Source organism: Neophocaena asiaeorientalis, unplaced genomic scaffold, assembly GCF_003031525.2.
Source record: "Neophocaena asiaeorientalis asiaeorientalis breed wild unplaced genomic scaffold, Neophocaena_asiaeorientalis_V1.1 scaffold119, whole genome shotgun sequence".
Lineage (NCBI taxonomy): Eukaryota > Metazoa > Chordata > Mammalia > Artiodactyla > Phocoenidae > Neophocaena > Neophocaena asiaeorientalis.
The window spans coordinates 2,032,058-2,053,501 of NW_020175821.1; the positions used below are offsets into that span (position 1 = coordinate 2,032,058).

The 21,444-nt window shown below is 40.6% G+C and overlaps 1 protein-coding gene across 1 annotated transcript in view; it reads left to right on the plus strand.

Annotated features, from left to right (window-relative positions):
- Positions 1 to 614: 614 nt before the first annotated feature.
- The window catches only part of EHD4 (EH domain containing 4), an 85,105-nt gene continuing 64,275 nt past the window's right edge, over positions 615 to 21,444 (plus strand). Inside the window, exon 1 of the mRNA XM_024732631.1 lies at positions 615 to 958. Within this exon, the coding sequence (XP_024588399.1) occupies positions 723 to 958 (236 nt within the window). The 5' untranslated portion in view covers positions 615 to 722. The remainder of the gene's footprint in view (positions 959 to 21,444) is intronic.

Below are 21,444 nucleotides of genomic sequence, written 5' to 3' on the forward strand. Positions count from 1 at the left end.
ATGAGGATAACTAAATCTTCAAATTTACAGAAAGTCAGATAAAGAAAACTAAGGGCAAAAGGTCTTCAATCGACCCAGAATTTAGTGGAGGCAGTGTGGAGAAACATACCCAAGTAAATTGAAGTCTATTTCCCCTACTTCAAATATTGTCAATTGTGTCCGTGAGTCAGGGTCTCTTCACCAATAAAATGTGTGTAATAACCTGCCAGTAGGTAGAAAGAACCTGCCTGTGAACTTTCTGAACATTTGTCCCCAGCATCGACGTCCACAGGGTTGGAATGAGTAAACGTCCCCGGAGACTAAGGAGCCTCCGGAGGCTCTTTTATTACCAGCTCAGATTTGCCCGGAAGCCGACGCCACCTGGCCAGAGTGCGCTGGTGGTTTCGAGAAACACCCTCTTCCCCTCCCAGTCCTCCAGAGGGCTCCGTCATCAATAATTCATTAAGAACCTCCTCTCCATTGGTTGGCCCCTCCACCCGCGCTGGTAGCAGCCCAATGAGGAAGGACTTGAGAGAGTCCTTCTGAATAGTGAACGAGCTCCCGTGACGTAGATACTGGGGATTGGCTGAGACGGCGCGAGGCGGGGCCAGCTCGGGCGGTGGCTAGGGCGGCCTGGGCAGCTCAGTGCGAGCTGGGGAGGGTCGAGTCCGGAGTGGGGACAGTTCGCTGGACCTGCACTGAGAGGGCGAGCGCGGGGTGCGGACGGGCGGACCGGCGGCAGGATGTTTAGCTGGTTGGGGCGGCAGGCGGGCGGGCGCGAACGAGCGGGCGGCGCGGACGCGGTGCAGACGGTGACGGGCGGCCTGCGCTCGCTCTACCTGCGCAAGGTGCTGCCGCTGGAGGAGGCGTACCGCTTCCACGAGTTCCACTCGCCCGCGCTGGAGGACGCCGACTTTGAGAACAAGCCCATGATCTTGCTGGTGGGCCAGTACAGCACGGGCAAGACCACGTTCATCAGGTAACCTTCCCTGCCCGCTCCTCACCCCTGCCTGCGAACCTGTCCCCACCACCTAGGTGGAGGCGGTCCTCCCCACGTGTGTGCTCGTTGTCACCAGTCTCCCGCCTCCCTCGGGCTTCCTGCAGCGCACACTTCCCCTTGGAGGAACCCCGTCTCCGCTGCTTCCTCCTCCAGTATCAGCGTGACCTCAGGTTCCCCGTCTGAGCGCGGTGCCCGGGTGTCCGAAGCCCCACCCGGGGCGCGGCCGACAAAGTAGGGGCTGGCTCTCCCTACGCAGCCAGGAGGGTCCTCGAAACCGCCCCCCGCCCCTGTCTGCGTACTCCGAGCCCTCCTTCTTTGCTTTTGGAAAGGCACTTCTCTGGCTGGCATTATCTTGTCACCCTAGCCTGGGAACCCGGAGAAGGGAGGGAAAGCGAGGTTATAATAAGCACCTTCTTGATGAGCTAGTGAGGGCTACGGCTGGAAATGGGGACGGAGGTGTGGGGTAACAGAATGTGTTATTGAGTCAAAGTTGGAAAGTTAAGCCCCTAGCACAGTGCGCCGCGAATAACTATTTGTTGGATGAATGAAAGAAAGAAAGAAAGAATGAATGAATGGCAACAGTAGAGGGTATTGCCCACTCCCCCTTCCCTTGCGGTCCTTGCACGCCGCCTCCACCACAGTGTTCGGGGGACAGGGCAGAGAGGCCGCCCTCATTCAGCTCTTGCACAGCCTCGCTTTACCGTGCCTTAGGAAGTTAGCTGTGTGTAGCCGCCGCACCAGCGGATGCCCAGTGGAACTAAGGGGGAGTGTCATATTACTATTCGTTAGTTTCCATTTCTTAGGTGGGTCAGTCCCTCCTCCCTCACCCTTGACAGCTGAAAATATTGTCATGCTCGCTGTGTCTCCAAAAGCAAGACACGGTTACGGTGCATGCCTTGACATTCAAGTCATGTAGCTCCTTCCTAGTGATTTTTGATGGGAAATCATTTACATTGTAACAGATAGCTTTTTGAAGAGGCTGTTTTACTTTTAAAGCAGCTGGCATATTAAGACTCACTTTCTTTGGTTAGGAGACTTGTTTTCCTGGGTTAAACTGTGTCAGTTGAAACAAAGTAATCATTTAAGGTTTTGATCCAGGGTTTTGGAAATTGTAACAGTCTCTTCATCATTGATGTTCAACAGGTGTTCAGAAAACTGCATTGGTATTTGGATACATGCCATTTCTATTAAGTAGTGACCTCTTTTTCTCCCTTCCAGTGACCTAAATAGTTCCCACAAATAGAGTAGTTGTCACTACAGAAAATATAGGCCTGCAGATACACTATGAATGAATTCAGTAAAACAAATATACTCTATTGAAATATAGTTCTAGGCAGTAAATTGAATGTGAAGGAAGATGGAAGAAAATAATTTTAAATTGCTCTATTTGGTGCTTATTAGTAAGCTGAAAACAGTATTAAATATGTCACCTAAGACACTCAAAATGAACCATAGAAATATTACAGTAACTGATACCTTGAAAGATGAGGCACAATACATTTAAGGTCTCAGTAATACTAACCAGTTTTCAAGTATGTGGGACAATGAAGTATTATGACCAAGTGGTACAAGAGTGGTAGATGGACTTTTGTGTGTGTGTGTGAAATATACAACAAATAAAGGATAAGAAGGTAAGCATTGTTATAATAGTCTCAGACATTAGCGGTGGCATGTTCACAGCACCCTGGGTAGTTCCTCCCATCTGTCCTTGCCATGAGAGCTTTATTGTGCGATTAGGGAGCCATGGTTGATACTGTGTCAACCCGGATGTGATGAGGCACTCTCTCTGCTCCCACAGCCTGGATAGTAAGCAAGCCAAAGGCAGACAAACCCACAGGAACATGAATCGATCTTTTTTTCAGTTTACTGTTTTTCTGTTTCATCATTTGGGGGGAGCTTTGTGGAATAGCTAAGCATAGTTTAAAGATGGATTTTGGGGGGCTTCCCTGCTGGTGCAGTGGTTGAGAGTCTGCCTGCCGATGCAGGGGACACGGGTTCGTGCCCCGGTCCGGGAGGATCCCACATGCCGCGGAGCGGCTGGGCCCGTGAGCCATGGCCGCTGGGCCTGTGCGTCCGGAGCCTGTGCTCCGCAACGGGAGAGGCCACAACGGTGAGAGGCCCGCGTACCGCAAAAAAAAAAAAAAAAAAGATGGATTTTGAGGTCTGGCAGCTCCATCCAAATGAACTACTTCTCAGGAGGCACTGGAGCCCCATGTGCAACACCAGGGTGAGGGAGGAGTCACCTTATCAGGAAGTCACTTGCTCTTGAGACCTTCCCTAACGACAAAGTGACTTTATTGTTAGGCAGCAGGCACAAAAGTGGACCTGTGAGGTAGACAGGGTAGAAGAAAATCAGGGTAGACAGGAAGGTTGGTGAGCACCGGAGACGGGAGTTTGGTTTCAGAGTGGAGCTAGGAGGAAAAGATGTAGCTTCTGGGAGGAAAGCCCCAAACAAAAGGGCAGCTGCCCTCTAGAGTCCTGCACTGGAACTGGGGGCCAGAGGTGTTGGCCCAGGGTGCTGACAGTCCTGGAACATGCCTGCATCCGTGGCTGTCTTTTCTCAGTGCCTGGGTGGTTTGCTTCTAGCCAGTGAGCACTGGAAGCTCATACTTGACTATGGGGTGCACCTATCTGCATAGTCAGAGATTCTTATCTACCTGGCTTCCTGCATATCCCAAGAGGTCACTGGTAACACAGAACCTTCACTGATATGGAGGGAAACTTCTCTCCTTGTAAAGCCACTCAGCAAGACCTTTGATGTACATTCCACACCCTTGATGAAACCTTACTCTTGCTTCCTTTTGTCCCATAACTGGGATGAACTAAGAGCCCCACTGAAACATGGTGAGCCAGGACATTCACCAAGAGTGAAGAAATTAAGTGTGTGCCGTGTTCTAATGAAGAGGTCTCCTAAATGGGGTGGATGGAGAACCTGAGTGTCAAGAAGTTGTGCTCATTCCTGCATGGAAGATCACCATGAAGGACTCAAGTGTGAGGAGGAGGATGGATAGAAGGAGAGTCTTGGTGGACTCTCCTCACATGGGTCACAAAGCTGGCCCAGAACTTCAGGAGATGTTTGTCAAAGTCTTTTGGAGGTAGAAACAAACAGCCTATTGTTTCGTTGACAGTTTTATTTCTCAGAAGACAGAGGATGCAATGGGAGGAACTGTTGGTGCTCTGCCTCTGACCAGCAGGAAAGAACTGACCAGAGAAGGAGAAGAGATGGGCACGGGGGAAGTGGCCATGTCATGGTAGACTCTTTAACAGCCAAGGAAGGCTGGATATTGGGTTCAGCCAGGCTTATGTCCAAAACCTGAGGAAAACAGATTTCAGAGATTCCCCCAGAAAGTCCCTGGGCCCAGGTGCTATGAAGGAAGACATTTCCACGGAGAGGATGTGAGGTTCACCAAAAATCCATTCAAACCACACAACTGCAACTTCTGATTTTTTTTTTTTTTTGGCGGGATGCAGGCCTCTCACTGTGTGGCCTCTCCCGTTGCGAAGCACAGGCTCAGGGGCCATGGCTCACAGGCACAGCCGCTCCGCGGTATGTGGGATCCTCCCGGACCGGGGCATGAACCCGTGTCCCCTGCATCTGCAGGTGGACTCTCAACCACTGTGCCACCAGGGAAGCCCACAACTTCTGATTTTTAAGAGCTCTACTTTCTCTCTTCCTCCTACACCCTGTCCTGTTCTCTCAAAAAATTTATCCTAATAAGGAAAAAAAAAAAGGAAGTCACTCAGGAAGCTATATAGGCTTTTAAAGGGTAGAGACCAAGGAAATTAGGCAAGAAGAAGAAACAGAAGGCATGTAGATTGGAAAGGAAGAAGTAAAACCATCTCTATTCACAGAGGACATGATCCTGTATATAGAAAAATCCTAAAGATTTAGGAAAAGCCTTAAAAAACTCTTAAAACTAACAAGTTCAGCAAGATGTCAGGATATAAGATTAATATACAGAATCAATTATATTTCTATACACTAGCAATGAACAATCTGAAAATGAAATTAAGAAAATTCCATTTATAATAGCACCTTAAAAAATAAAATACCTAGGAATAAATTTAACAAAAGTAATATAAAACTTATGCACTGAAAACTATAAAACTTTGTTGAAAGAAATTAAAGAAAGCCTTAAAAAAAAAAAAGAAAGACATTCCATGTTCATGGATTGGAAAACTTAATATTTTTAGAATGGCAGTAGTACTCAAAGTGACCTGCAGATTCACGGCAATCCCTAGCAAAATCCCAGTTGCCTTCTTTACAGAAATTGACAAGCTGATCCTAAAATTCACATGGAAGTGTAAGGGATCCAGAATAGCCAAAACAATCTTGAAAAAAAAATTGCATTTCTCATACTTCTGATTTCAAAACATACCACAAAGTTACAGTAAACAAGACAGTGTGATACTAGCTAAAGATAAACATATAGATCAACTGAATAGAATTGAGAGTCCAGAAATAAACCCATACATCTATGATAAATTTGTTTTTACAAGGGTTCCAAGACAATTCAATGGGGGTAGATATTCTTTTTAACAAATGATGGTGGGACAGCTGGATATCCACACTGCAAAAAAGAATAGGAAGTGACTTCTAATGGGTACAGCATTTCTTTTTGGGTGATAAAAATGTTCTGAAATTAGATAGTGGTATTAGTTTCACAACTCTGTGAGTATACTAAAAACCACAGAATTGTGCCTTTTAAAAGTGTGAATTTTATGGTATATGAATTATATCTCGATTAAAAAATATAAAACAATTCAGTCTTTCAGTATTAAGCATCCTGTGATTTATTTACTTTTTATAAATTCTGCAGTTAGTGCTAGTCAAGTAATTTCTGCATTTGTGTACAATAATTTAAAATAAAAATGGATGCCAGAAAGAAAACAAATGAAAAAAAAGTGGGAGTAAGCTGAAAGAACACAAGGACAGAAGGAACTAAGGAGTAGACCCGAGAACAAAGGAGTACAAATAGCCATCACACCATCCCTACGCTTGTTCCCTTGTATGGTCTTGTCAGTGTATAAATGTACATTCTTCATAACACTCAAGTTAGTAAAATCAAGGTATGATGTTTTCCTATAAAATGCTTGAAAAAGTAATTATGTTTTAAAACTTTAAATATTAAATATAGCATTAATAGGGGAAAAGGGAGCAGGGGTTCTACACACAAGGGTGAAAACAAGGTTTATGGACAGTACAAAGCACTAAGAAGCTGGAGTGAGTGGGCTGAGAGGGCAAAAATGCCTCAGACAATAAAAAAGCCTTTTTAGGTATGATTAGAACAAGAAAAAGAATCAGGAAGTGATAGGCTCACTGCTTGGAACTCTTGCTATAACATTAACAGAAAGCAGAACTACTCAGCTATTAGTTTGCTTCCTCCTTTTCTCTCAAAGAAAATGCTCCAGGGATGGTAAAGGGAGCCCAGCCATGTTTGATAGGAACTCAAACTCAGACTGCGAGGAGCTCTTCAGGGCCTGGCACAGGCAAGACCGAGTAAATACCCGGATGGATAGATAGATGGGAGGCCCTTATAGGACGAACTTGCAGTTGTGCTCTAAGAACTGTGTTTGGTGATTTGTAAGAAATTATGAAGAATATGCAAAGTATCAGAAAATTGGAAGCAGGCAAATGTCCCAGTTTTCAAAAATGGGGGGAAATAGATTTTGATTAAGGACAAAGCTCTGCTCCATTCCTTTGGTAGGCTCTAGACTCAGTTATTAAAGAGAAGTGAAGGCACTCACTAGGAGGCAGTCTGGTTGGTGGTCCAGTGGTTAAGACTTCACCTTCCAATGCAGGGGGTGCAGGTTCGATCCCTGGTCAGGGAGCTAAGATCCCACATGCCTTGGGGCCAAAAAAACAAAACATAAAACAGAAGCAATATTGTAACAAATTCAGTAAAGACTTCAAAACTAAATGGTCCACATCAAAAATAATCTTAAAAAGCTCCTTTAGGGAAACACTGTGGGTCCAATTGAGTGGTTCTCACCCCCATTCAAGTGCTGGACCCCTGAAAATCATAGTAGTGTGTGTCAAGTACCATACCTTTTACAGATCTCGCCGAAATACTGAAATATTTAATTTTCACCAAACAATAGACTTTATTTACAATATACAATATATGAGATCATACCTACACAGCCTAGTGTTTCTTTACTCAAATACTATTGATTTCAGGGATGGGTCCAGCTATCACAGACTATGGAGAAGAATCAAACTGTGAGGGCTCTGGGTGACAAGAGCTGTGACACTAAAGCACAGTTTGGGATGGGAGCATAGGAGGGACTCTTCCTGCAGGTTTGGATGTTGGAAAAGGCCTCCCTGAGGATACAACCTAAAAGCTGAACCCTATGGAATGAGCCAGAATTCGCTGCCCCAAGGAGACGGGGAAGGGAAAGTGAGAAAGTGTCAATGATGAGGCCCAGGTTTGGGTAACCGGGTAGGTGGTTGAGCTATCCGCTGAGATGGGGACACAAGAGGAGGAAGAGTAAGGGCATACTTACGAGTTTAGATTTAAGCCTGTGCGTAAGTGGACACCCAGGTGTAGAGTCCGTGAGGGGTCAGACATATGGGTCTGGAATGAGAGGAAGAGGAGCTTGTGGAGACGCTGGGGGAAATGTCACCAGGTAGGTGGAGTAATGCCAGGGGAGGATGATGGTTCAGAGCCATCTTAGGGCTGTTTTGCTTGCAAGTGACAGCAATTCAACTAAAAAAATCTTAAGTAAAAAGGTATACCTTAGCCCATAGAATGTACATCACCAAGAGTGAACCCTAATGTAAACTGTGGACTCTTGGTGATAATGCTGTGTCAGGGTGGGTTCATCAGTTGTAATAAGCGCACCACTCTATTGGGGGATGTTGATGATGGGGGAGGCGATGCATATGTCAAGGCAGGGGGTGTGTGGGAAACCTCTGTATTTTCCACTCAATTTTGCTGTGAACGTAAAACCGCTCTAAAAAATAAAATCTATTAAAAAAAAAAAAGGGTATACCTTTTCTCACAAAACTGTTTGAACCAGGCTGTGCTGGCTTCAGGCCTGGCCTAGGACCCCACGTGGTGCCATCAGGACTCGCTGTCTCAGCTCTGCTGCCTTCCCCATGCTGGCTTCCTTCTCAGGCAGTTCCTCGTGGGGTGGGCAGACCCTCTCTAATTCCAGACTCACATTCTGCCGGCTCAGCAACCCCAGTAGGAAAAAAGAGAACCCCTTTCCCCATAGTTTTCACAGAAAGTCTCAGGTTTGAGTTTTATTGGCTCAACTTTGGCCGTCTGTCCATCCTTGCACCAATCTCTCGAGCCAGGGGAATGAAGTACCCGTGCCTGGAGTGGGGTGGTCAGCCCCCAAACCTCACGGACTAAGGGTGGGGAGAGGCAGCTTCTCAGGGCACGGCTATCAAGTAGGGGAAATGGGCACTAGACAGGTGAAACAGAAGACGACCCCTACAAAAGCCAGGGAAAGAGGGCGGGGTGGTCAGCAGCATCAGCTGCCTTGGGGAAACGGAACCAGTGGATTAGCCGCCAGGAGCCAGGGTGACCTTGGTAAGAGTCAGTAGGTGGTGGTGATGGAAGCCAGGTGGCAGAGGGTTGAGGAATGAGTGGGAGGTGAAGCGTCAAATATAGAAAACTCTCAGCAGCTGGGCACTGAAGGCGAGGAATCGTGCCCTGGTCACAGGCATTCCGGAGGTTTGGTTGATGAGCATGGCCTCAGCAGAGTTAGAAGTTGATGGAAGGGGCCCGTGGAGGGGGAGCGGCTGGCATTTCAGAAGCCCAAGAGGAGGCAGGACTTGGAGCAAGGATTCTGAGGGAGGGGGGGCAGTACCGGCCAGGTTGAGTGTGGCATTGGCAGCATCAGTCAGCTCGGCGAGACTCCGTAGGTTGGCCTCTCATCCACTCATTACATCGTCTACCTGACAAAGGGCAGCGGTACCCGAGGATTAGGAGAAGTGACATCTAGAAGCTTACTTTTAAAAGGCATTCAGTGTACTTTTCAAAACCTTGGAAAATTGTGAACTAGAGAGCTGTGGTTCCTGGGTCTGTCTGCGGGTCAGGATCACCAGGACACCTTCGGAAACAGATTCCAGGGCTTCATCCCAGACCTTATGAATTGGAATCTCTGTGGATGAGACTGAGAAATCTGTTTTTTGTTTTTATAAACTATATCTCAAGGTGATTCTTAGGCAGCCTCCCCCAGGAAACATGTGAGAGCCGTTGCTACATGAATATTCAGTTGATGGAATCATGACACTAGAACCATCAAGCCTGAAGAGAGAGGCTCACTGTGGTGGACCTTCCATGGCATATGGTCCAAGCTCCATCTGTTCACATTTTTAGCAGCTGACGTAGAAGAAGACATAGAAGTCATGATTACAAAACCAGGGATTATGCAATAAATGCAGTTTAATAAACAGCCTTTTTCACTTAATACGATATGATGAATTTTTTCTCGTGTCATTAATCTTCAAAAATAATGTTTGCATCATACTCTATCATAAAGCTTGGAACATTGTTTTTAATATTTTTCCCATTTTTTAATTGAAATATAGTTGATTTACAATGTGTTAATTTCTTTTTTTTTGATTTTGATATGTTTTTATTGCAATCCCAATATTCAAGTTGGAAAATCCAGTGAGTTTTTTTTCTTTTAATATTTATTTATTTATGGCTGTGTTGGGTCTTTTTTTTTTTAAATTCAAACAAAGTCACAAAAATTATAATCATCCTCATCAGTTCACTCAGTCCCATGTAATTAAACAATAGGTGCGTGGGTTTACCTCTGGGCTTTCTATCTTGTTCCATTGATTTATGTTTCTGTTTTTGTGCCAGTACCATATTGTCTTGATTACTGTAGCTTTGTGGTATAGTCTGAAGTCAGGGAGTCTGATTCTTACAGCTCCGTTTTTTTACTTCAAGACTGCTTTGGCTGTTCGGGGTCTTTTGTGTCTCCATACAAATTTTAAGATTATTTGTTCCAGTTCCATAAAAAATGCCATTGGTAATTTGATAGGGATTGCATTGAATCTGTAGATTGCTTTGGGTAGTATAGTCATTTTCACAATATTGATTCTTCCAATCCAAGAACATGGTATATCTCTCCATCTGTTGGTATCATCTTTAATTTCTTTCATCAGTGTCTTATAGTTTTCTGCATACAGGTCTTTTGTCTCCCTAGGTAGGTTTATTCCTAGGTATTTTATTCTTTCTGTTGCAATGGTAAATGAGAGTGTTTCCATAATTTCTCTTTCAGCTTTTTCATCATTAGTGTATAGGAATGCAAGAGATTTCTGTGCATTAATTTTGTATCCTGCAACTTAACCAAATTCATTGATTAACTCTAGTAGTTTTCTGGTGGCATTTTTAGGATTCTCTATGTATAGTATCATGTCATCTGCAAGGAGTGACAGTTTTACTTTTTCATTTCCAATTTGTATTCCTTTTCTTACTTTTTCTTCTCTGATTGCTGTGGCTAGGACTTCCAAAACTATGTTGAATGATAGTGGTGAGAGTGGATATCCTTGTCTTGTTCCTGATCTTAGAGGAAATGCTTTCAGTTTTTCACCATTGAGAATGATGTTTGCTGTGGGTTTGTCATATATGGCCTTTATTATGTTGAGGTAGGTTCCCTCTATGCCCACTTTCTGGAGTGTTTTTATCATAAATGGGTGTTGAATTTTGTCATAAGCTTTTTCTGCATCTATTGAGATCATATGGTTTTTATTCTTCAATTTGTTAATATGGTGTATCACATCGATTGATTTGCATATATTGAAGAATCCTTGCATCCCTGGGATAAATCCCACTTGATGATGGTGTATGATCCTATTAATGTGTTGTTGGATTCTGTTTGCTGGTATTTTGTTGAGGATTTTTGCATCTATATTCATCAGTGATATAGGTCTGTAATTTTCTTTTTTTGTAGTATCTTTGTTTGTTTTGGTATCAGGGTGATGGTGGCCTCATAGAATGAGTTTGGGAGTGTTCCTTCCTCTGCAGTTTTTTGGAAGAGTTTGAGAAGAGTGTGTTTGTCCTAAATGTTTGATAGAATTCACCTGTGAAGCCATCTGGTCCTGGACTTTTGTTTGTTGGAAGATTTTTAATCACAGTTTCAATTTCATTACTTGTGAATGGTCTGTTCATATTTTCTGTTTCTTCTGGGTTCAGTATTGGAAAGTTATACCTTTCTAAGAATTTGTCCATTTCTTCCAGGTTGTCCATTTTATTGGCATAGAGTTGCTTGTAGTAGTCTCTTAGGATGCTTTGTATTTCTGTGGTGTCTGTTGTAACTTCTCCTTTTTCATTTCTAATTTTATTGATTTGAGTCCTCTCCCTCTTTTTCTTGATGAGTCTGACTAATGGTTTATCAATTTTGTTTATCTTCTCAAAGAACCAGCTTTTAGTTTTATTGATCTTTGCTTTTGTTTTCTTTGTTTCTATTTCATTTATTTCTGCTCTGGTCTTTATGATTTCTTTCCTTCTTCTAACTTGGGGTTTTGTTTGTTCTTCTTTCTCTGGTTCCTTTAGGTGTAATGTTAGATTGTTTACTTGAGATTTTTCTTGTTTCTTGAGGTAGGCTTGTATAGCTATTAAATTCCCTCTTAGAACTGCTTTTGCTGTATCCCATAGGTTTTGGATCATCGTGTTTTCATTGTCATTTGTCTCTAGGTAGTTTTTGATTTCCTCTTTGATTTCTTCAGTGATGTCTTGGTTATTTAGTAACGTATTTTTAGCCTCCATGTGTTTGTGTTTTTTTCCCTGTAATTCATGTCTAATCTCATAGCATTGTGGTCAGAACATATGCTTGATATGACTTCAATTTTCTCAAATTTACTGAGGCTTGAGTTGTGACCCAAGATTTGATCTATCCTGGAGAATGTTCTGTGATCCCTTGAGGAGAAGGTGTAATCTGCTGTTTTTGGATGGAACGTCCTATAAATATCAAATCTATCTGGTCTATTGTGTCATTTAAAGTTTCTGTTTCCTTATTTATTTTCATTTTGGATGATCTGTCCATTGGTGTAAGTGATGATCTGTCCATAGGTGTTAAAGTCCCCCACTATTATTGCATTACTGTCAATTTCCTCTTTTATAGCTGTTAGCAGTTGCCTTATGTATTGAGGTGCTCCTATGTTGGGTGCATATATATTTATAATTGTTATATCTTCTTCTTGGATTGATCCCTTAATCATTATGGAGTGTCCTTTCTTGTCTCTTGTAACATTCTGTAAAGTCTTTTTTATCTGATACGAGTATAGCTGCTCAAGCCTTCTTTTGATTTCCATTTGCATGGAATATCTTTTTCCATCCCTCACTTTCAGTCTGTATGTGTCCCTAGGTCTGAAGTGGGTCTCTTGTAGACAGCATAGTTCTCTATGTCTGTGAGTCTCTTTCTGTTTCAAAGATGGGTTCATTTGTGTCATATTTTAGATTCCACATATAAGTGATATCATACGGTATCTGCCTTTCTCTGACTTCACTTAGTATGATAATCTCTAGCTGCATCCATGTTGCTGGAAATTGCATTATTTCATTTTGTCTGAGTAGTATTCCATTGTATATATGTACCACATCTTCTTTATCCATTCATCTGTCGATGGACATTTAGGTTGTTTCGTGTCTTGGCTATTGTGAATAGTGGTGCTGTGAACATGGGGGTGTGTGTATCTTTTTGGATTAAAGTCTTGTCTGGGAATATGCCCAGGAGAGGGATTGCTGGATCATATGGTAATTCTACTTTTAGTTTTCTGAGGAACCAGCATACTGTTTTCCACAGTGGCTGTACCAACTTACATTCCCACGAACAGTGTAGAAGTGTTCCCTTTTCTCAGCATCCTGTCCATCATTTATTATTTGTAGAGTTTTTAATGATGGCCGTTCTGACCGGTGTGAGGTGGTACCTCATGTAGTTTTGACTTGCATTTCTCTAATAATTAGTGATGTTGAGAATCTTTTCATGTGCCTACTGGCCATTTGTATTTCTTCTTTGGAGAAATGTCTATTTAGGTGTTCTGCCCATTTTTCAATTGGGTTGTTTGCTTTTTGTTGTTGAGTTGTATGAGCTGTTTGTATATTTTGGAAATTAAGCCTTTGTCGGTTGCATCACTTGGAAATATTTTCTCCCATTCCGTAGGTTGTCTTTTTGTTTTTTTTATGGTTACTTTTGTTGTGCAAAAGCTTATAAATTTGATTAGGTCCCATTTGTTTATTTTTGTTTTTATTTCTATGGCCTTGGGAGACTGACACAAGAAAACACTGGTACAATTTATGTCAGAGAATTGTTGCCTATGCTCTCTTCTAGGAGTTTTGTGGTGTCATGTCTTATGTTTAAGTCTTTAAGTCATTTTGAGTTTATTTTTGTATTTGGTGAGAGGGTGTGTTCTAACTTCATCAGATTTACATGTGGCTGTCCAACTTTACCAACAGCACTTGCTGAAGAGACTGTCTTTTTCCTGTTTTATATTCTTGCCTCCTTTGTCAAAGATTAATTGACTGTAGGTGTTTGGGTTTATTTCTGGGCTCTCTATTCTGTTCCATTGACCCCTAAGTCTGTTTTTGTTCTAATACCATGCTGTTTTGATTACTGTAGCTTTGTAGTATTGTCTGAAGTCTAGGAGGGTTATGACTGCTGCTTTGTTCTTTTTCTTCAAGATTGCTTTTGGCAATTCAAGATTGCTTTGATTTTATGGTTCCATATAAATTTTAGGATTTGTTCTAGTTCTGTGAAAAATGTCATGGGTAATTTGATAGGGATCACATTAAATCTGCATGGGTAGTATGTCCATTTTAACAATATTTGTTCTTACAATCCAAGAGCATTGTATATCTTTCCATTTCTTTGAATCATCTTCAGTTTCCTTTATTAATGTTTTATAGTTCTCAGCAGATGTCTTTCACCTCCTTGGTCCAGTTTATTCCTAAGTATTTTATTTTGGGGGGCACGATTTTGAAAGGTTTTTTTTTTACATTCCCTTTCTGATATTTCATTACTATTGTAAAGAAATACAACTGATTTCTATAGGAACATTGTTTTTAATTTTATGCTGTTATGCCTAATATTGCAATGAATACTCTTGGCTATAAATCTTAGTATATCTAGCTTTTTTCTTAGAATAGCTGTCTGAGCATGAATTACTGCATCAGAAGTTATGAATATTTTTCAAGTTTATATATACTCATTTTTATATTAATTAATTAAATTAATTTATTTATTTTTGGCTGCATTGGGTCTTGGTTGCAGCACACAGGCTTTCTCTAGTTGCAGCGAGCAGGGCCTCCTTTTCGTTGCAGTGCAAGGGCTTCTCATTGTGGTGGCTTCTGTTGTGGAGCATGGGCTCTAGGCACGCAGGCTTCAGTAGTTGTGCACAAGCTGAGTAGTTGTGGCTTGCGGGCTCTAGAGTGCAGGCTCAGTTGTTGTGGCACACGGGCTTAGGTGCTCTGCAGCATGTGGGATCTTCCCAGACCAGGGCTTGAATCCGTGACCCCTGCATTGGCAGGCAGTTTCTTAACCACTGCACCACAAGGGAAGTCCCTATATATACTCTTGACAAATGTACTTTGTGTGTGTGTGTGTGTGTGTGTGTGCTGTATATATTAAATATATATATACACACACACACACAAAGGAGTGCACATGTGTGTATATATATTCCTATTTAGAAAAGTTATTTCAAATTAGACTCCCATTAGGGAGTCTAATATAAGGATTATTATTTCATTAAACCATTGATAAATCTAAGTATTACTATTAAAAACAAATAAATATGATAGGAAAAAGTTTTTTTTTTTTTTATCTAGTGAAGCTGAACTCATAAAATATATAGCCAACATGTATATTTTTTTGTGAATTGTATATGAGCTTGGACCAATTTTCATTTGGAGTATTAGTCTTTATCTTGCAGATACTTAAATATTTTACTCAATAATGGTTGTCAGTCCTTTGTCATAGTTATTATAAGTTTTTTTCCAGTTTGAGGTTTGCCTTTTTAATTTTTATGATAATTTTTGACGTGCAGAAATATGTAACATTTGTGGTCAAATCTAGCATTTTTTTCCTCCATAGAAGATGTCTTTTATCTCTCTTATGCCTAGAAAATCCTTGTTTATCCTAAGATTTAGAAAATATTCACCTGTATTTTCTTTTTTAAATAGATTTTTAAAAATATTTAACTCTTTAATCCACTTGGAAGTAAAATCTGTTTTGAAAGTATTCTTTTTTTGTTTTTTTATTTTTTAACCTTGTTTATGGAATAATCCTATATATTCCTTTCCATTTTGGTTTATCCCAGGAGATTGGTTATAGTTCCCTGTGCTATACAGTAGGACCTTGGTGTTTATCCATTCTAAATGTAATAGTTTGCATCTACCAATCCCAAACTCCCAGTCCATCTCTCTCCCCCAACCCGACTGCCCCCTTGGCAACCGCAAGTCTGATCTCTGTCTGTAGGTCTATTTCTGTTTTGTAGATAAGTTCATTTGTGCCATATTTTAGATTCCACATATAAGTGATATCATATGGTATTTGTCTTTCTCTTTCTGACATACTTCACTTAGTATAATAATGTCTAGTTGCATCCATGTTGCTGCAAATGGCATTATTTCATTCTTTTTATGGCTTAGTAGTATTCCATTATATATATGTACCATATCTTCTTTATCCATTCATCTGTCAATGGACATTTAGGTTGTTTCCATGTTTTGGCTATTGTGAATAGTGGTGCTATTAACATAGGGGTGCATGTATCTTTTTGAATTATGATTTTGTCCAGGAATATGCCCAGGAGTAGGATTGCTAGTCATATGGTAATTCTACTTTTAGTTTTTTGAGTAACTGCCATACTGTTTTCCATAGTGGCTGTACCAACTTACGTTCCCACCAACAGTATAGGAGGTATACCTTTTCTCCATACCCTCTCCAGCGTTTGTTATTTGTAGGCTTTTTGATGATGGCCATTCTGACTGGTGTGAGGTGATACCTCATCATAGTTTTAATTTGCATTTCTCTAATAATTAGTGATATTGAGCATCTTTTCACGTGCCTATTGGCCATCTGTATGTTTTCTTTGGAGAAATGTCTGTTAAGGTCTTCTGCCTATCTTTCAGTTGGGTTGGGTTTTTTTTGTTGTTGAGTTGTATGAGCTGTTTGTGTATTTTGGAGATTAAGCCCTTGTCTGTCACATCATTTGCAGATGTTTTCTCCCATTTCCTAGGTTGTCTTTTTGCTTTCATTTTTATTTTAATGATTCCTTTGTTGTGCAAAAGCTTGTAAGTTTGATTAGGTCCCATTTGTTTATTTTTGTTTTTATTTCTATTGCCTTGGGAGACTGATCTAAGAAAACATTGGTACAATTTATGTCAGAAAATGTTTTGCCTATGCTCTCTTCTAGGAGTTTTATGCTGTCATGTCTTATGTTTAAGTCTATAAGCCATTTTGAGTTTGTTTTTGTGCATGCTGTGAGGTTGTGTTCTAACTTCGTCAAATTTACAAGCAGCTGTCCAACTTTCCCAGCAACACTTGCTGAAGAGACTTTTTCCTGTTTTATATTCTTGCCTCCTTTTTCGAAGATTAATTGACTATAGGTGTGTGGGTTTATTTCTGGGCTCTCTATTCTGTTCCATTGATCTGTATGTCTATTTTTGTACCAATACCGCACTGTTTTGTTTATTGTAGCTTTGTAGTATTGTCTAAAGTCTGGGAGAGTTATGCCTCCTGCTTTGTTTTCTCCCCCCCCCCCGTCAGGATTGCTTTGGCAATATGGTTTATATGGTTCCATATAAATTTTTTGATTATTCTAGTTTTGTGAAAAATGTCATGGATAATTTGATAAGGATTGCATTAAATCTGTAGATTCCTTTGGGTAGCATAGCCATTTTAACAATATTAATTCTTCCAATCCAAGAGCATGGTATATCTTTCCATTTCTTTGAATCCTCTAATTTCGTTTATTAATGTTTTATAGTTCTCAGTGTATAAGTCTTTCACCTCCTTGGTCAGGTTTATTCCTAGGTATTTTGTGTATGTGTGTGTGTGTGTGTGTGTGATTTTAAAAGGTATTGTTTTTTTACATTCCCTTTCTGATATTTCATTGTTAGTGTAAAGAAATGCAATCAATTTCTGAATGTTAATCTTGTATATCCTGCTACTTGGCTAAATTCATTTATTAGATCTAGTAGTTTTTGGGTGGAGTCCTTAGGGTTTTCTATATACAGTATCATGTCATCTGCATATAGTGACAATTTCACCTCTTCCCTTCCAATTCGGATACCTTTTATTTCTTTTTCTTGTCTAACTGGTGTGGCTAGGACTCCCAATACTATGTCAAATAGAAGTGGTGAGGGTGGGCATCCTTGTCTTGTTTCAGATTTTAGCGGGAAGACTTTCGGCTTTTCACCATTGAGTATTATATTGGCTGTGGGTTTGTCATAAATGGCTTTTATTATGTGAGATGTGTTCCCTCTTTACCCACTTTGGTGAGAGTTTTTTTTTTTTTTTTTTTTTTTTGTGGTACGCGGGCCTCTCACTGCTGTGGCCTCTCCCGTTGCGGAGCACAGGCTCCGGACGCGCAGGCTCAGCGGCCATGGCTCACGGGCCCAACCGCTCCGTGGCATGTGGGATCTTCCCAGGCCAGGGCCCGAACCCGTGTCCTCTGCATTGGCAGGCGGACTCTCAACCACTGCGCCAGCAGGAAAGCCCTGGTGAGAGTTTTTATCATGAATCGATGTTGAGTTTTTTCAAATGCTTTTTCTGCATCTATTGAGATGATCATGTGGTTTTTGACTTTTATTTATGTGGTGTATCACATTGATTGATTTGTGTATGTTGAGCCATCCTTGTGAACTTGGGATGAATCCCACCTTGGTTGTGGTGTATGACCTTTTTTATGTGTTGTTGGATTTGTTTTGCTAATATTTTGTTGAGAATTTTTGCATCTATATTCATCAAAGATAATGGCATGTAATTTTCTTTTTTGGTGTTATCTTTGTCTGGTTTTGGTATCATGGTGATGGTGGCTTCATAGAATGTCTTTGAGAGTGTTCCCTCATCTTCAGTCTTTTGGAAGAGTTTGAAAATAATCAATATAAGTTCTTTGTGTGTTTGGTAGAATTCGCTCATGAAGCCATCTGGTCTTGGACTTTTTTTTTTTAATATAAATTTATTTATTTATTTTTGGCTGTGTTGGGTCTTCGTTGCTACACACAGGATTTCTCTAGTTGTGGTGAGTGGGGGCTACTCTTCATTGCAGTGTGCGGGCTTCTTATTGTGGTGGCTTCTCTGGTTGTGGAGCATAGGCTCTAGGCACATGGGCTTCAGTAGTTGTGGCACGTGGGCTCTAGAGCACAGGCCCAGTAGTTGTGGCACACAGGCTTAGTTGCTCTGCGGCATGTGGGATCTTCCTGGACCAGGGCTTGAACCCATGTCCCATGTATTGGCAGGCGGATCATTAACCTCTGCACCACCAGGGAAGTCCCTGGTCTTGGACTTTTGTTTGTAGGGAGCTTTTTTTTTAATTACAGATTCGATTTTACTTTTAGTGATCAGTCCATTCAAATCATTTATTTCTTCTTGATTCCCTTTTGATGGGTTGTATATTTCTAGAAAGTTGTCCATTTCTTCTAGGCTGTCAAATTGTTGGCATATAATTGTGCATGGTATTCTCTTATGGTGTTTCGTATTTCTCTGGTATCAGTTAAGATTTCTCCTTTTTCATTTCTTACTTTGTTTATTTGGGTTCTCTCTCTTTTCTTGGTGAGCCTGGCCAGAGGTTTAGCAATTTCGTTTACCCTTTCAAAGAACCAGCTCTTGGTTTATTGGCTTTTTCTGTTGTTTTTTAAATCTCAACTTTATTTATTTCTTCCGTGATTTTTATTATTTCCTTCCTTCTGCTGACTTTAGGTTTTGTTTGTTCTTCTTTTTCTAATTCTTTTAGGTGGTAGTTTAGGTTGTTTATTTGAGATTTTTTTCTTTTTGTGAGGCAGGCCTGTGTCACTATGAACTTCCCTCTAAGAACTGCTTTTGCAGTATCCCATAGATTTTGTATGGCTGTGTTTTCATTGTCATTTGTCTCAGGTATTTTTTTAATTTCCTTTTTGATTTCTTCGTTGACCCATTTTTTTTTTAGTAACATGTTGTTCAGTCTCCATGTAGTTGTTTTTTTTCTCATTTCTTTTCCCATGGTTGATTCCTAGTTTCAGGTCATTGTGGTCAGAGAAGATGCTTGAAATAACTTCTGTACTCTTAAATTCATTGAGGTTAGTTTTGTGCCTTAGTATGTGGTCAGTCCTAGAGAATGTTCCGTGTGCACTTGAAAAGAATGTGTATTCTGTTTTTTTGGGACGTAATGTGCTGTAAATATCAATTAAGTCTAACTGTTCTATTGTATCATTTAGGATCTCTGTTGCCTTATTGATTTTCTTCTAGACGATCTGTCCATTGATGTGAGTGAGGTGTTAAAGTTTCCTACTATTACTGTATTCCCATCAATTTATGTCTGTTAGTATTTGTTTTATGTATTTGGGTGCTCCTATATTACGTGCATATATGTTGATGAGTATAAAATCCTCTTGTATTGATCTTTTTATCAATACATAGTGCCCTTCTTTATCTTTCTTTATAGCCTTTGTTTTAAAGTCTTTGTTTTCTGATATGAGTATTGCAACTCCTGTTTTCTTGTCATTTCTATTTGCATGAAATATCTTTTTCCATCCCCTCACTTTCAGTCTATGTGTGCCTTTTGCCCTAGGGTGGGTCTCTTATAGGCAGCATATTGTAGCCTCTTGTATTTTTAATCCAGTCTGCCATTTTATGTCTTTTGATTGGAGCATTCAGTCCATTGACATTTAAGGTAATTATTGATGCACACATACTTATTGCCATTTGAAACCTTGTTTTCCAGTTGATTGTTTCTTCTTTGTTCCTTTCTTTTTGTTTTTCTTTTTGTGGTTTATTTCCTTTTATTTTATGGTTGTGTTCTCTTCTTTTTGGTTTTTGTGAATCTATTGTGTGTTTTCAATTTGTAGTTGCCCTGTTTTTCAAGTATGTTAACCCCTTCCTATATCTGCTTGCTTTAGACTGGTAGTCATATGGGCTCAAACATATGCTTAAAAAAAAAAAATCTGCATTTTCTTACTCTCCTTCCCCACATTTTATGATTTTGATGTCCTTTTTTACATCTTCATGTTTATCCTTTTGATGTTCTTTGTGTTTATCATCGCTTTCACAAATAGGTTTTTTTTTTCTTTCTTTTTGATCTATATACTGGCTAATTTAAGTGATTTACTTTCCAGTTGTGATTTCCTCCTTCCTATATCTTTCTGTTCCTTTTCTATTTAGAGAAGACCTTTCAATATTTCTTTTAGGATAGGTTTAGTATTGCTGTATTCTTTTAGTTTTTGCTTGCCTGAGAAATTCTTTATTTCTCCTCCTATTTTAAATGATAATCTTGCTGGGTAGAGTATTCTAGGTCACATGTTTTTCCCTTTCAAGACTTTGAATATATTTTGCCACTCCCTTCTGGCCTGCAGTGTTTCTGTAGAGAAATCAGCTGATAGCCATATGGGTGTTCCCTTGTAATTAACTCTTTGTTTTTCTCTTGCTGCCATTAGAATCCTCTCTTTATCTTTAATTTTTGCCATTTTTATTATAATATGTCTTAGTGTAGGTCTGTTTGGGTTCATCTTGTTTGGGACCCTCTGTGCTTCCTGTATCTGGATATCTGTTTCCTTTAGATTTGGGAAATTTTCAGCCATAATTTCTTCAAATACATTTTCAATCCCCTTTTCTCTTTCTTCTCCTTCTGGAATCTCTATTATGCATAGACTGACCCACTTTATATTAGCCCATAGGTCTCTTGTATTGCTTTCATTTTCTTTTTTTAATTCTGCTTTTTGTCTGCTGTTTTGATTGGGTAGTTTCCATTATTCTATCTTCCAGATCACTTGTCCTTTCTTCTGCATTATTCATTCTGCTATTCAATGCCTTTAGCTCAGCTTTCATCACAGCAAATTAATTTTCTAATTTTTCTTGGCTCCTCCTTTTAGTTTCTAGTTCCTTTTTACAGTAATCTGCATTTTTGTCGATAGCCTTTCTTAATTCCTTCAGTATTTTCATTGCTTCCTTTTTGAACTCCGTGTCTATTAGACTGAAGAGGTCCGTTTCATTGTTTGTTCCTTCAGGGGAATTCTCTTGGTCTTTTGTTTTTGTTTTTGTTTTTTTTTCGGTACGCCGGCCTCTCACTGTTGTGGCCTCTCCCGTTGCGGGGCACAGGCTCTGGACGCGCAGGCTCAGCGGCCATGGCTCACGGGCCCAGCCGCTCCACGGCATGTGGGATCTTCCCGGACCGGGGCACGAACCCGTGTCCCCTGCATCGGCAGGCGGACCCTCAACCACTGCGCCACCAGGGAAGCCCATCTCTTGGTCTTTTAACTGGGTGTGGTTCCTCTGCTTCTTCATTTTGCTTTTATTTCTCTTACTCT